The 16,075-nt window shown below is 65.3% G+C and overlaps 1 protein-coding gene across 1 annotated transcript in view; it reads left to right on the top strand.

The window, feature by feature from the left end:
- The window catches only part of BAIAP2 (BAR/IMD domain containing adaptor protein 2), a gene marked incomplete in the record, with an annotated part of 57,896 nt that overhangs the window by 29,944 nt on the left and 11,877 nt on the right, over positions 1-16,075 (top strand). The window contains 5 exon segments of the mRNA XM_014586731.2: positions 3,648-3,709; positions 4,292-4,363; positions 4,769-4,906; positions 13,534-13,686; positions 16,040-16,072. Of these exon segments, the coding sequence (XP_014442217.1) occupies positions 3,648-3,709; positions 4,292-4,363; positions 4,769-4,906; positions 13,534-13,686; positions 16,040-16,072 (458 nt within the window).

Raw genomic sequence — 16,075 nt, 5'->3', positions numbered from 1 at the left:
TCCCTTCTGTCGCCCCCCCCCCCCCCCCCCCCGCTCCCCAACTAGGCTGGCGGGTGGGGGATACCCTCCCCCAGCCCTGAAAGCCACCTGGGGCTCATCCCGCATGGGGCGGAGGGCCTGATTCATTTGCCCCGTGTGACGGGGGCTCCTTGCTACACCTGCTGCTCTCCCGTGCTGGTACCAAGCTGGGGCTGCCTGCTCCTGTCACTCCGCTGGCTCTCCAGGTGACCGCTCTGCCACTCACTTGCTCTGGGCGCTGGGTCTTGGCTTCTGCCTGGAACCCAATATTCAAGTTCAAGCCTCGCCTGCTCCGCCAGCCCAGGCCAGGGCTCCTGTGGCCAGCGGGGTCTGCCCCGGACAGGGCCAGGTGGAAAACCTCGCAGCTCCTCTTTTCCCTAGGCAGAGCGGGCCTGGGAGGCCCAGCAGCTCCGGGAGAGGGCAGAGAAGCCAAGGGACCAAAGGGTAGGACTGACCCCGTCCCCCTGAGGCCCTCCACCTCTGCTGGCTGGAGCCCAGGACCCAGAAGGCTCGTAGGGAATAGCAGGCACCATGGTTCTCACTGCCTGCCTGGGGTTCTCAGACATTTGAGGAGCCTGGTATGCGGACAGTGGGTGACTGTCCCTCCCACGGCTCTGTACGTGTGAACATGTGTGTGTGCGCGTGCCTGTGTGTTGTGTGTACGGTACATGAACCTACCTGGTACACAGCTGCACAGCGCCCTGGGGGTTAAGTTCTGGTGGCTGTGCACACTCACATGCCACACACGTGGCTTGCTGCAGCTGCTTGTGAAATGCACTTTGAAAACCTGCCACACGGGCCAATTTTTCACAGACAGCTTCTGGAAGCTCGGTCTGTGACTTTGGGTGTCCCTGTACATGCTGGCTGCACAGCCTGGGGGTGGGGGAAGCTGCTGGGTGGGGACTCCAGCTGGTGGGGATGCTGGGGTGTCTCTCCGAGGCTTCCACAGCCCAGGCAGACTGTCGACCATCCCCGCTGGGCTCCAACCTCCTGACCAGGGTCCCCAGAGCAGCGCACGTGCCCTGTGGCCTCGGCAGTGCCATTTCCTGAACGTCCTTCCCGAGCTGACGGCGTGCGGCCTGTAGAGGAAACCTATGCGTTTTCATCCGTGACGCCTCACGCTCGGCCTAAAGAACACGGCGAGAGCCACGGCTGCACCTGCGGGGAGCCCCGACGCCGCCCGGGCACTGCGTGCACATGGAGATGCACTTGGAGGCTGGGGGGGTGAGAGTGGTGCAGCAAGCAGGGATTCAGGCAGCTCCTGGGTGGGCCAGACCCCATGTACAGCGTTGTCACAGGTTCAGACGCATGAGGGGCCTTAGGGGCCAGAGGCAGGTCCAGGGCCCCAGGCAGAGGAAGACCCTGATGGGTCCCTGGTCCCAGAGGCAGTGACATTCACCCGGGGAACTGAGAGTGGAAAAGCACGGTGAACCCCCAGGGCCACCTCTCACATGCTCGCATGCTCACTCCTCGGGGTCTGGTCTGGGCTCTGGCTTCTGTGCACACCATCCTCGGTGCACGGGAGCCGACGGCTACATGGGGATGTGTGCTGGCCGCAGCAGCTCCCTCCCCTGCAGGCCTGTGCTCTGGCCCTGCTGCCCTTTCACAGCCTGGGCTGACGCCCACCTGGGCTATCCACGTCCAGGTCAGGTCCCTCGGTCCTGTGCCCCTGCCCGCTCCCGGGGCCATCCCTGCATCCCAGCCTATTCACAGGGCGATCGTGGCCCCGCCCAGCAGCGTCAAGCCTTGCAGCCTTGCCGGGCTGCGCTGCAGTGTCTCCAACAGTGGAGCCCCGGCTCCGTGCTGGCGTCTGTGCCGCGGCCTCGGTGGGTATCCATCAGGCTGAGCTGGGAGGTCTCATGGCCCGAAAGATGCTGTCCGTGGGCACCAGGACAGCAAGGGCCACCCTGAGCTTCCAGCTGCAGGTGAAGCCAGCACCCAGGCCCCTCCTAGCCTGCACCACTCGCGCCCTCTGACACTGGTTGCTTCCCCCTCGCTGGCACATCATGCCAATCAAAGGAGAAACACCTGTATGCACTTGGCTTTCGTGGGTGCTCAGGGGGGCGTCCCTCATCTGGGGGGCAGAAAGATGACCTGGGAGAAGCCAGCCTGCCCCAGAACCAGCTGTGCTCCCAGGAGGGGAGGTGACCCTGAGGCTGGCTATGTTCCTGGAGGGCAGTGCCACCTTGTTAGGGCTTCCTGTGAGGGTCATTGAGGGACTTGTTCTGGGTGACTCTGTCGGGTGCCAAGGGCTCCCCAGGACCATCTTGCCTGCTTGGGTGAAAGGTGGGTAGCCCCCAAGGACCTCTGGGTTGCATGACCCTGTAGCAGCCCACAAGGTGCTCAGGCAGCAGTCGGGGATGGGGTTTGTCAGGACGTGACCCCGCTGGAGGGCGGGCCAGCCCTCCCGTTCTGTGTGTCCACTGTGTGCGGTCAGTGCCTGGCACTGGAAGTGGCTACTTGGTAAATATTTGCCAATTGCGAGTGTGATCAGACCGCCTAGTTCCGGCCCGTCCCTCTCCAGGCCAGGAAGTGGGCAGGGCCTCCGTGCAGCACTGCAGGGCACACAGCAGCTCTGCACCACGTGCGCCTGGCGCAGATGTGCCCCTGGCACAGAGCTGCCGGCCTGCGGGTTGACACCTCCAGGTGGGTTTCTGGTGGCAGCGTCAGCTGCCTGCAGTCACACCTGTGGGCCATCACCGCACGTGGACACAGTCTGAGAGGGCGCACAGTCCACGGAAACTCCAGGGGCTTTGGGGCGGGAGGAGACAGCAGGCCCTGCAGCTCCCCTGCCTCCCTGTTTGCTCTGACACGAGCAAGGAGGCAGGTGCTGGTGGTCCTGCAGGGACAGTGTCAGCCTGGCCCTGTGCACCCTGAGCATGCCCTCCTGCAGGTCTCCTTGCGGAGCCCGCCTGCTGTGGCCCCAGCCTGTTTGCCTGTGCTACTGCCTTTCCCATGGCCTGGTCTGCAGCAGAGACACGTGTCCCTGGATAGCTGCTGCTCTGGGACATTGCACCAAGCAGCGGCTGTGCCGTATGCCCCCAGACCCCTGAGGACCCCTCGGCGGCCTATGGCCAGGGGAGCAGCCTCCACAGCCCCTTCCCTTTGGGAACCTGGGGCCACGCTGTTGACCTGGGTCCCATTTTGCTTAATTGCGTGGCATTGGGCAACGGTGCCTCTCACGGTCAGAGGGCTCGTGGCCCCCACTGAGGCCCATCTGCCTTGGGATGGGCTCAACAGCCCACTGGCCTGGGTCCAACCAGGCTGGGTCAGTGGCGGCTGGCGTGTGTGAGCGAGGGTCACGTGTGAAGGCACTTGAGGCGGAGACTCGCACACACTGGCTCTTGCTGGCTCTTCTGTTGGGGACGTCTGCCGCGAGGCAGGCATTTGGGGTCTTCTCAGGGGTGCCTGGCATTTCGTGCTGAGACCTGGAGGCCTTGTTGTGATGGAATTCACTCTTCTCTGCCGTCCAGTTGGCCCCCTGGCCCCCTCAGCTGTGGTCGTGGACTTCCCTGGGTAGCAGACAATGGTCCTGTGCATGGCCTGTTAGGGTTGGGCTCTGTGGCCCAGGTGGCGAGTGGTGGGGATGAAGTCTAACTCCCTTCTCCCTGCTGTCCTGCCCCCCCAAGGGGACGTCCTCTTCCAGATGGCTGAAGTACACAGGCAGATCCAGAGTCAGCTGGAAGAAATGGTGAGTCAGCCCCTGGTGTGGCCTGGGTGAAGGTGCAGCCACAGCAGGGGAGGGCTGAACACACTGTGGCCTGGAAGCAGTGTCGGCCCCGTGGACACACTCGGACACACAGGGACAGTCACAGGAACCTAGGGACCTGGGCTCGTGTGGCTGGGGGTGCCTGGGAGGCCTTGGCTGGGTGTCCCCCTCCATGCGCTGTGGGGACAGTGCCCGGAAGTCGGATTTCTTTTGGGCTGTCTCTGCGTGCACTGCAGGTGGACCTGCTCGCTGTGCCCCCAGACCAGAGCACGTGGGGCCCCGGCCTGTAGCTCCCTCCCTGTCAGCCAGGGCTCCGTGTGCTGTGGCATAGACGGAGATCACAGGGAGGCCACCTCTATCCCCCGTGAGGAGTGGAGCCTTGGTGCTGTGACAGGCCGGGGTCGTCCGATGGTCGCTCCTCAGACGTGGGGCCACGAAGCTTAGTGGCTTGTTGGTCAGGGGCCCGTCCGTGCCCACATGCCCAGCGCCCTGCAGCTCACGCCGTGCTGTGGGCTGTGCCCCCCTAGCGGGCCGAGCTGAACGCTGTGTCCTCCTCTTGCACAGCTGAAGTCTTTCCACAACGAGCTGCTCACACAGCTGGAGCAGAAGGTGGAGCTGGACTCCCGGTACCTGAGCGTAAGTCCACCTCTGCACCGCGTCCTCCTCTCACTTTCGACGTGCCTCTCCTGGCCGAAGGGCGTTGGCCTCCCCAAGCTTCCCCCAGGGGCCCTGGTCTTCCGACCCTGTTGCCATCTGATGCCCCCACCCCCACCCCGTGGTGCCCTGCGGCCTCCTGGCTGTTGACAGTGTGGCTGTCAATCCACCCTCTGCCTGCTGGAGCCGGCCCACTGTGGTGATGGGAGTCACTCTGGCTCTGAGCAGTCGGGGGGAGTGCTGTCCCTGCACCCCGTTCTCGCCACAGTGCTGCCACAGGGGACCGTGGTCGTGCACCTGGCAGGACCCACCATCCCGGGGGCCGGGAGGGGCGCGTGGCCCCTGCATGCTCACGGCCACGGTGCGGCTGTGGTGTGTGGCTCGCAGGCTGCGCTGAAGAAGTACCAGACAGAGCAGAGGAACAAAGGGGACGCCCTGGACAAGTGTCAGGCCGAGCTGAAGAAGCTGCGCAAGAAGAGCCAGGGCAGCAAGAACCCACAGAAGTACTCGGATAAGGAGCTCCAGGTAGGACGAGGCCTGCAGCCCACGTGGGGACGCCTTCCACGCGCGTTTTCTCCCGCACGGCACTGCTGCGGGGAGCAGACGGCCTCGGGTGTGCCTGGGCCGAGGCAGCTCCGCCCACTGGTGCGCGTCCAGAGCAGTGAGTGCCTGATGCCTCGCGCTGTGCGGTGGCCGACGCAGCCCACGGCTCCCCCTGCCCTGCCCTCCGTAACCTCCCAGGTGCTGGAGGGCCTCAGCCACAGGAGCAAGAGCCCAGATGGCGCATGCCCTCTGGTCCCCTGATTCCGGATCTTCCCAACCAGTTTGGGACCCAGCCCGGGTGGGGTCAGAGTCGAGGTGGTGGCTAGGAGCTAGTGGTTGGCACCGGAGGCACCCGAGGGCCCAGCTCCAGTACTGTCTCTTGCTGACACGCCACGGCCGCAGGCTCAGCTCTGGGCCCGCTCACTGGGTCACGGTTACGTCCAGGAGTGAAGGCGAGGCAGGACGCCCCGTGTTTGCAGAGGAGGCAGAGGTGCCAGCAGGCCACTGAGTAGAGGCGGGAAGTGCCCAGGCGGGCATGGCGTGGCTGCCCCTCCCAGGCCGCCAGCCCCACCCTTCCTGGGGCAGGCCTGGACCAGCCTCGGCACACCTGCTCGGAAGTATGAGAGTGTGTGCGGGGTGCCCATGGTGCTGGGGGACACCACAAGGGCCTATTCGGAGCACTGACCCCCTCTCAAGCTTGTGAAGCAGTGGGGCAGATCTGCCTGTGGCCTGCGGTCAGCCCAGCCTCGGCAAGCAGGGACCAAGGAGGCGCGAGCCAGTGTTGGCCCAGGGGGCAGGACGGCCCGGGCAGTGGCAGATGAGTGACCGAGGGACCGAGCCCCCTGTGCATCGCAGGGAGGGGTCCCCTGCTGCCCGCAGGCATGCTCGTTCATGGTCCCCACCCCTTCGCCCTGCCTTGCCTGCACCAGGTACACTTGCCCGTGACTGCTGTCTGTCCTGATCTCTCTGAGGCTGCTGCAGCCGGCCCGGAGAGCCGGTCTGGGGTTCGGGCGGAGGGGCCGCGGGGCCGAGGAGCCCAGCCTCGCAGTGCACACCCGGTGCTCATGTCCGGACTGCCGACGTGTGTAGCTGTTTTGCTTTCTTGGAGCCTCGACCAGTGGGCAGTGCCTTACTGCCTGGGAAGGCAGCAGCTGCCTCTGTATAGGGGTGACCAGGGCACCTCCTGAGCAGCGGGCGTGCCTCAGGGGATGTGGCAAGGCAGTGAGGGGCAGAGAGCCTGTGTCCCCCTTTTCTCGGGGCCTTGCTTACAGCAGGTGACAGCTTTGAGGTGTGACTCTCATACTGCATGGCTCGCAGTCTGCAGAGGGTGACTGAGCGGCCCTGGGAGCCCTGGGAGCCACACAGCCATCACCCCGTCAGGTTTAGGGCACTTCCCAAACCGCCCGCTGCCCGGGCCCTGGTCTGTGCCTGCCTGTGGACACTCTGGACCGTGTGACCTCGGTCTGCCCTTTATAGGCCGTGGCCGCCCTGAACCTCCATCCCCGTTCACGAGGTGTAGAACGACTGGAAGGGCCTACAGGGCCTGGACCGGGCTGGGTGTGCCCGCTCCCACGTACTCGCCCTGTCCTCTGGGTCTCCGAGCCCACCTTCCCCTGCTTGGGGGAAGGCAAGGGGGGGAGCCTGCAGGTCAGGCGGGTACACTGAGGGTCCCTCACCCCTTGCCAACCCTGGATTGGCGGGGGGGGGCCTGCGGTGCGGGAGGCACCTGCCGATGCGCCAGTCTTGCCTTGTCCGCCCGCCCTGCTGGTCCTGCCGGTTGGCAGCACCTTCGCCCACCTGGCCAGGGGCCAGGGTCTGACTCTGTGTCAGGGCGTGGCTGTGGGGCTGGGCAGGCCCCGGGGGCCATTCATGAGCCAGCATCTTCCCGGCCTAGAGAGAAGGGACTGCTGGGTAGGCACAGCCCCAGCTGCCCCACCCTCTCCACAGCTCCACCCCTGTGCAGGGAAAGGCCCCCAGGCCTGGAGGCTCCTCCGTGTTGTCATCGCACGTGGGCTTCCCGGGGCGCCCACAGGTGTGCAGTCCTGAGGGTGGGTTGCTGCATCACCTGGCACAGCGCCTGGCGGTGCCGATCTGGCAGAGCTCTCACCACCGTGCTGGCTCTGCGGGGGCTCATTCACGTGGCCCAGTGGGCACGGACAGGCAGTGCCAGCTTGGTGGTCGCCACCCACTCAGGTGCTGGGAGAGGGGAGGGCACGACAGGGTCCGGCCTGGTCCCTCTGTCAGCGGTGACCGCCCACAGCAGAGCTGGGCCAGAGAGCCTGTGTTTTCAGAAACTGCTCGTAATTGAGACTGCGTTTCGGGATTTCCACAAAAAGACATCATTTTGATGATAGGTCAGGGAGCGAGCGCTTAGCCACATTTGGGGCCTAAACTAGGACAGAAGAGCTTCTTTTTTCAAGACTTCTTTTTGCGTGTACTTGCTGTTGAGAGATAGAAAGTGAGACACCACCCCCCCCACCCGGGTCCCCAGCCTGCCCAGGGCGATGGCCACACTACAGTCCCTTTTCCTCCATTCTCCTCTTGGCATTTTGGGCACGCACCTGGGCTTTGCGTGAGCTTGAAGCCGCCAGGTCCAGGACTCGAACCACGGTCGACTGCGTGGGGAGTCCAGCAATGAAACCCTTAGGCCATCTGCTGGTCCCAGCTAGAAGAGCATTTAAGGAAATGCAGGAGCTGCTCCGAAGCTGCCCTGCCTGTGGTCACCAGTCAGGCAAGGCCCCTCACTGCCCGGACATTTGGCCACAGTGGTGTTTACCGGACAGGAAGTATGTTTGGCCATCCTCTGGGGCAGAGGGGACAGCGGGGTGGAGGACACGCCATGTGCCATGGGCGTGGTGCACAGACCACAAGCGGGTCTTTCTCAGGAAGGGTTGGGAGTACATGGCTGTCTCAGTAGCACTGTGGGGCAGAGCCAGCCTGTGCCCACCTCCCAGCATGTCGCCAGCCCTGTCCCACCTGTGGGAGCCACGAGCCCACCTCTGTGAGGCGTGCCGTGGACATGATGACCCGGGTGTCAGGACCCCCAGGGAGGAGGTCCACCATCTCCAAGGCTGTCGGTTACCCTGGCCCCAGAGCCGCTGGGGTTTTTCTGACTAGAGGGGTGTCCATCCGGGGTGGGGTGGGCAGCAGAGCCTTCTCTCCTAGTTCCTTGCTGTATGGCGTGGCTCCAGTGCCAGTCCTGTCTCTCCGGGTTCTTGTCCTTGCCCAGTGAGCCCAGGGATCTTGGCGAGCCTGTGCCCCCTCCGCAGGGATGCGGGGTGGCGTGGTGCGTGGTCAGGCACCTGTCAGGGTCTCCAGCTTCTGGGGGATTCTGATGTGGCCACTCCCTGACAGCAGTCTCCAGGTTGCTGGAGCAGAGGGTTTACGTGTGTGGTGTGACCGGAGTGCGTGTGCCCCTCCCCTGTAGCTGCTCCCACGTGGCCGACCAGGCAGCACCTGCCACTCAGGCATCGGGGGCTGGCAGCAGGCTTTCTCCAGCCGGCACCCTCGTCCCACTGCCCACGTCCTAGCTCTTGTTTGATGGAGACCAAATGGAAACAGGAGGCCCTCAGACATGACCACTCCTGCTCCGTCCTCACCATGTGGCCCAGCCACTGGGGCCTCTGGCCCTCCCCCTGCCCCTCCAAGGCTGGGGCCGTGGTGCCAGTGCCTGAGGTATTCCCCACCGTCCTCCCTGTGTCCCCACAGTGGGGGTCTGGGGCCTAGGTGGTCCTTCCTAACGCATGTGTGGGCTCCGGGTGCCCGAGCCCGCAGCTGTGCTGGGGCCAGGGAGAGCAGCTGGAGGCTGGAGGGCGGGCTGGTCAGGCACCGGCTCAGCACCCCCCAGGCGGGTGAACCCAGAGGTGAAGGCCTGGAACGTCTCACGTGACCAGTCTTGGGGTCCTTGGGCAGCCGCATCCCAGGCTGCGGATCCCCGCAGAGCCCTCCTGCTGGCCATGTGAGGAGAGCGGGCATCCCAGGTCCAGGGCGGGGTGTTTGCCTCTCAAAGGCCACAGCCCCAGGAATCTTGGTAATGCAGGTCCAGTCCCGTGGAAGTCACACGGAGGAGCAGAGGGCCGTGGTACGTGGGTTTGAGTCCCTGAGGCCCGAACACCCAGGTTGCGGTCTGAGAAAGGGGAGAGATTGAGTCTATTTAAAGGGTGTGTAATTACCCAGGCAAAGACACCCAGGCTCCGATCTTCAGAAGATAATAGCAGAGGCCAGCCCGCCCGCCCCTGCGCTCCAGAGCAGGCGGCCAAGCCTGTTCCAGCGGGGCCCTGCAGCGCTGAAGGCAACTGCGCAGGGCGGGCGGGCCGGCAGGCGGGCAGGCCACAACGGTGCTGTGGCCTGCTCCAGGGTAAAATCTGCTGGGTCCTCCGGAAACATGGCTCTGAGGAACCAGGGCCCCCGGAGCCCTCTGAGGGACCCTTGCCACCCAGAGGGAGAGGGTGGCCACAGGGCCCTCTGCACCCCTGAGCCTCGGAGTTGGACCTTCCCACATTCATCCTCACCCAGCCAGCCCTGCGGTCCTCTGCAACCCCCACCTCCGTGGCTCTGGGGTACAGCTTTGTCCGTGGGCCTCATCACTGTGGGCGTGTTGGCCCTGGTGTGGACCACGTCCCGTGCACTCCTGTGTGCCCCACAGTGCCACGTGGGTGGGGCAGGTGTGTGTGCAGGAGCAGACGGGACTGTGTGGGTTGCTATTGCTAACAAAGGAGGTTCTCTTCCCCCGCCACGTGGGCAAGGGGGTGCCCCTGCGCACAGCCCCAGCCCGACCCTGAACCATCTACACTCATGTCCAGGGCGTGATTGAGGTCCCCTCCTGCTGCTTCTGTGCCTCCTGTGAGCCTGGGGTCCAGCCCCAGCCAGCTCTTCCCTGGGTCACCACCAGGGCCCAGAACTCGAGTGTCAGCTCCTGTTTCCCCTGAGGGTCCCGGCTCATAGGGTGGGAGCTGTCTCTCCAGTGGTGTTAGCTGAAGGCCAAGGCTGGGGACAAGCAGGGCCTGGCAGGTTCCTGAAGTGGGAAGCTGCCGGCGGGCGCGGCGCCTAGTGCCTGGAGGCCCTCCCCCACCCTGAGTCACGGGCTTGCGGGAGAAGAGCCCACTCTGATCACTTTGTCTCCTCGGATTACAGGGCTGTTCAGCCCAGGGTGACTAAGTGGGAGCGTTTTTTGTGGGTCTTAACCGCTCTCAGCTGGGTGTTTCTATAGTGCTGTCGCCATAGCACCCAGCTAGTCAGGAACTGCAGAGGCAGCGGGGAGGGGGTGGGGACGGGGTGGGGACGGGGAGGCTCTGCACTGCTTGGATGGCCTGTCGACAGCGACCAGGGCAGTCTCAGCTTCTGCCCTGACCCCGCACTTTCTAGAAAGTTCAGCTGGCCCATAGCAGGGCACCCCTGTCCACGCAAGGTGGAGCGCCTCATTCAGCCTAGAGTCCCAGGGTCTGCCCAGCAAGGTGGCCCCTTGGTGGGGAGCTGGCGTCCTGGGAAAGGAGGTTGGGCAGTTGGCTGGTGTCCTGGACATGGTGCTGGCCGCTCTGGCACGTTGGGTTCAGGACCCTTGTGGAAGGCGTCGGCATGCCAGGGCCCTGGCAGGTGGGTGAGGGGCCTTCTCCCCTGCCGGCCTCTGGGTGAGGACCCCTGGAGAGCAGCTGGGGTTCTTGCAGCCCTTTCCCTCCACCTCCCCAGCCACGGGACTGTCCCCCCCCTGCCATTCCCAGTGCTTGTTCGCGGAAGTGGAAGTCGCGGGCAGAGCCCCGCTCCCCCACCCCGCTCGGTCCCCTCCCGGGAGCAGAGCGCGTCACTGCCAGGAGACACCACAGCCTACAAACCCAGAACCCACCTGCGGGGCCAGCTGGGCCAGCGCCTGCGTAGAAGGCTGTTCTCAGGGCAGGGCTCAGGGGGCCCGTGTCCCAGTTTACGCCACTTGTTCTGGGGCGACTGTTCTAGGCGTTGTCATTGCTTCTCCGAAGCTCCACGGACTGGCCACACCGCCACGCTCTGGCAGCCCGGGGCCACTCTCCTCTAGCCTTTAGCCCGTCTCCGGATGGGTCTCCCACCTGCTTCACCCTGAGGCCCCTCTGACCCTAGGTTCTGGCATGGTCGTCCGCCATGCCCTTCAGGCCAGGCTGCCAGAGAAGTCCCAGGGAGGGCACACAGGTGGCCCAAGCACAGGCAAGATGGAATTTCTCCTGAGCTCTCCCAGAACTGCCCTATTTGGGGGTCTCAGCACCAAGAGAGCCACTCTGTGTGCCTCAGCGTGAAGCCAGGGACCAAGTGCAGAACCCTCATCCGGGCCTGGCCATTCCATGGAGGGAGGTGCCAGGCATATGTGGGGCCTCCTGAAGACTAAAGGCCAGGGCTGCTGCGGAGGCTGCGGGCGTGCATGTGCTCCCCAGCTCCTCCCGCAGACCCCCACCCCACCATCTCTGGTGACACTCTGGGCCCTCCAGCCCTGCTACCCAAGGGTGGGGATAAGGCTGTAGCATAGGCTTGTGGGGGTGCCCCTGCATCTGTAGGCTCAGCCCCCACTCTCCAGGGAAGGAGCTTTGGCCTGCAGAGAAGAGCAGGAGGCCTGGGTGGGCGTGAGCGCGAGTTGCTAACCAGGAGAAACGGCTCAGGGAGGCTCCACGCCTCCACGTTCGATTCCCGGAGGCTCGCCCGGCGCTTCGCTGTGTCCAGAGAATCAGCAGTGGGGCAGTTCTGGGGTGGGCGGCTGTCCAACTGGCCTGTGGGCACTAACGTTGCCCCTCCCCTGGAGTGGAGAGGCTGTGGTCAAAGCCGAGGGAATGGAGCCGGCCCTGCCCCCAGGGCAGTGTTCAGCTGGCAGGTGGGGCCGCCCAGGGGCAGCCTCAGCGTTGAGGCTGTGTGGGGGCAACGGGAGGGAACAGCCTGCCCTGAGCTCCCCCTCCTGTCACCCCCCCACCTGAGTCAGAGCTGGGCGGAGGAGGCTGCTGAGTCAGGCGGGGGAGGCCACCCCCTTGCTGCCAGACCTGCCGCCTGCTGGAAGACAGACTTCTTAGAACTAGGAACGGGGCAGATCCTGGCAGGCTGGGATCCGCGCTGGGGGTGGTCTGGTCCGGTGAGCCCAGCCTGGAGGGTGGGGACGGGACTAGGGTGATAGGGCGTGAGGAACTAGCTCCTCACTGGTGCAGCTGGGTGTGAGGGTTCCTCGGGAGCTCTGTGGCCTGGGGTATGTGTCCCACCGCACCCTTGGCGGTTACTCCAGGAGAATTTTATTGACAAAGTCCCAACCTACACACAGCAGGCACCATGCGGGCACCAGCAGCAAGGGCTGGCCTGTGTCCTGTCCCCTCCCGCCCCCAGAGGTCTGGGTGCAGTCACTGGCACAGCCACAGACAGGCCACCGGGCTCCCAGCAGTGTCGCTGAGTGGTGGCGACAGAGGTGCACCCCACCCCAGCCTCACATGGTGCTGGCTGCCACCAGGCCCCCTGGCGCAGTCCACTAGCAGGAGTCGCAGAGGGGCAGCTGTCCAGTGGCCTCCCTGGGTCCGGCTCTGCTCGCGTCGTTTCTTAGAGGGTTTAAACTCTGCAGGAGACGCGTACGGCACTCCTGACCGTTGCCAGCGTACAGCCTGGGAGCTCATGCCTTCTCGTGCAGCGCTGCCTGTCCATCCCCAGACTCCCTTCTCAAACTGAAACTGTCCCCGCTGGGCACGAAGGCCCTGTTCCCTCCCACACCCCTGGCACACACCCCACTCCCTGGAGTTCTGAACCACATGCTCGGGTCCTGGCCTGTCCAATGATGGAAGATTCTGGAGGCTCATTCAGGTGGGGATTCAGGTTTTGTTCTGAAGGCTTTGGGCAGGAACCCATCCTGTGCAGGCTGTGTCCCAGGGACGTGGCAGCCCGTCCCCAGAGCTGGGTCTGCAGCTGTTAGGTACAGAGGGGCCACAGCTCTGGGTCCAGGGGTGGGGGCTCACCTGCCTCAACCACCTGGCTTGCCTCAGCCCAGCGCACCTCCGAGGCCTGAGGCGCTGCCAAGCCACCAGGCGTCCTGGGCACGTCCCCCTCCACGGGACAGCAGGGGTGGGCACTAGGTGGCTTTGAGGAGGGGCAGCGACCTGGTCGTCCTTCAGCCCTTTCCTTGGGAGGGGTCTCACCGCTGTGCACTCTTCCCACATGCGCGACCTCGCCTGTCTGCCACGGGGGCTTGCTCAGGGAGACGAGCTGTCCCTGTGGTGTCCCCATTTCCCACGGCAGCCCGTGCTCTGTTCTCTCACTCACACTCTCTCCGGTCTGCGGGGGCCACCTGTCATCCCCCAGCTGAGAGCCTGTGGCTTCTCCAGCAGAGGCCTAGCTGGGCCCTTCGGCCACTGTCCCAGACTTGCCTGCATCTCTGTCTCCCATCTAAGTGAGACTTAGAGACGCGTGCAGCCAGGGATCCGCCAGGCAGACCAGGACGCCGTGCGAGGCTGTGGGCCGGGCTGGGGGCTGTGCTGATGCTCCTGGGCTGCGTGTGACGGGAGGAGGCCTGCAGCCCCCCTGCTGCCCCCCTGCTGCCTTTTTTTGCTGCGGTGTGGCCTCCCCTACGAGGACGGGGCGTAGTCGGCACACGTCCCCACCTCACCCCTCTCGCCCGCCCCCCTCAGTACATTGACGCCATCAGCAGCAAGCAGGGCGAGCTGGAGGGCTACGTGTCCGACGGCTACAGGACGGCGCTCACGGAGGAGCGGAGGAGGTTCTGCTTCCTGGTGGAGAAGCAGTGCGCCGTGGCCAAGAGCTCGGCCGCCTACCACTGCAAGGTGAGGCTGCGGCGGGAGGGCCGTGGGAGCAGCGGTGCGGGCGGCGGTGCGGGCGCTGGCTGTGCTGCACGGGAGAAGGGGCACTTCTGGGGAGCGGGGGTTCAAAGACGACTAGAAGGTGCCAGTGTGCTACGTTTGAGGATAGTTGTCCCGCGGCCTGCTGAGGAGGGTCTGGGGTGGCTGCGAGGCCCTCCATGGCCCTCCTGCCCCAGGTCCATGCATGGCAAGGACGACACAATGGCCGAGGCCATCTTACCTCCAGCCACAAGCTGCCAGTGCTCCTCTGCGGGCACAAGACCTCCCGGAGCCTGACTGCCCCACACGCTCCACGCTGTGCCTGTGCACTGCCCCCCGCATCCCCGTGATGCCCACATACTCCCCAGCTGAGCCCGCCCAGGCAGGCCCCCCACCGCCGAGACACTTCCCGCTGTGCCCGCACACACCCCCCTGTGGTGCCCTGGCCCTGGGCGTGGCTGCAAGCTGGGGCCCTGCTGTCCACTTTGCCGAAAGCTCCTAACCTTCAGCCAAGAGGCCCGGCTGTCCGAGACCAGGCCTTCGCCAGCCGCTGGGCCTCCTTGCCCCGTGTCTGGCACCTGCCGTGGTCTGGCTGGCTGACGTGCACTTGCCACCCTCTCCCCTCTCTAACCCTGCCCTACCTGGGCCCTGGCTGCCACCCCAGCTCCCTCAGCTCAGGCTGCACCCCCCCACACACTGTGCCTGAGGCCTTCTGGGGTACAGACCAGGGCTCGCGTGGCCCGGGCCTCCATTCGCTGCCACTTACCTCCTGCAGTGAGCTGCCGGGTTCTCGGGCAACACCTGGCTGCATCCTGCCACCCATGGAGCCTGCCGGCTTCTCGGGGTGGGCGACCCCGAGTGCCAGGACCCAGCCTGGACTCACTGCACAAAGGTGGCCTGAGGTCCTGAGAGGCAAGGCCCTCGGGGAGGGGCCAGGCCTCTGGTGGGAGGGGCCGACTTCACCCCGGGGCAGGTAGAGGAGCCTAGAGACGCCCCTGCCGAGAACAGGCAGGCCCTTGATGACTGTCCACCTCGAGGTGACTGTCCTCAGCAGGCTGTCCCCTGGGATACCCAGCACTCCTAGCTCAGGGCGAGGTGAGAAGGCAGAGCCAGGCAGGGAGACCCCACGCGTGATCTGTGGGTCAGCAGGTGGCCACATCCACGTGGTCTGGAGTCCCGGCTGGGACCAAGGAGATGTGCCCCTTCCTCTCCTTGGAGAGCCCGCCTGTTTGGCTGCACAGGACTGAGCATGCCCGCCCGCAAGGCCACCCCAGCTTTGGGTGCAGACGGCCCCAGCACAGTGTGGCTTCTGCGCCCTCTAGTGGGCCACGAGGGAAGCACGGCCGTCTGTGGCTTGCCAGGACCCCGAGGGCCGCAAGGGCTGCTGCCTTGGCTGCCAGCCCCTCTCCCCGCAGCAGCCTACCTGGATGTGCGGCGGCACCTTCCCGGGCAGCTGTCAGCAGCCAAGCCGCCTGCTGAGGGTCTGGGCAGAAGTGCCCTGGTCTGCCCCACTTGGCCATGGAGGCCACAGTCTGTGGCGCGGGAGCTGCTGTGGGGTGCACGTGCTCCAGCTCAGGGGCTCCGTGGTCCCAGAGGGCCCTGCCAGACCCTCACCTCTGCTGCGTGTCCCTTCTAGGGGACAGTGCCTGCCCCAGGGTATCCGTGTCAGCACTGGGCCCTGCTGGCCTATCTGCCTCCCACCACCACCCTCTGTGGTCAGACCACAGACCTGTTCCTCTGCTGTTCACCTGAACCTCAGGCTTGGGGACCACGCAGTCCCTGTCCCCATCGTCATGCAGGGGAAACCACGGGTGTTCTTGGACCAGTGTGGCAGCTGTGGTCGCCTAAGCTGTGTTTGAAACAGGTGGCCAGTCTTGGGCTGGGGTTTGCTGACCCAGGTCCCAACCGGCGATGATGGGGCCACAGGCTGAGGCCCTGTGCGGAGGTCGGCGGGGCACCGGCAGAAGGAGTGAGGGCCAGATGGGCCTCCTTGGACCTGCCGAGACCCCTGCCTGAGCCGCAGCAGCACCTGCGTCTGCCGGGGCCTGGCACCTGTGGGAGCCTTGAGCTCTGTACAGCGCTGGGGCCTGGGGCCAAGAACCCGTGGGGCACTGATACAGGCCCTCCAGCCTGCTGTGCACAGCCGTCCCCAGCCCTGGGAGCTCCCCGGCTGACAGGACCCTCTGAGCCACATGCACGGCCTCAGGCCGTGTGCCTCGTCAGTGCACCGCGTCTACCCGGTCGGTCGGCCCGGAGAGCTGGGCCCCCGGCTGGTGCACAGGAGCTCTGAAGAGGCTGCGCTACCGGGTCGCCCACCCTGTCCTGCTTCCTCACACAGGGCAAGGAGCTGCTGGCTCAGAAGCTGCCGCTGGGG

This window comes from Tupaia chinensis, unplaced genomic scaffold, assembly GCF_000334495.1.
Source record: "Tupaia chinensis unplaced genomic scaffold, TupChi_1.0 Scaffold000159_1, whole genome shotgun sequence".
NCBI classification, from domain to species: Eukaryota; Metazoa; Chordata; class Mammalia; order Scandentia; family Tupaiidae; genus Tupaia; species Tupaia belangeri.
This window is presented reverse-complemented; position numbering and strand designations above follow the sequence as displayed.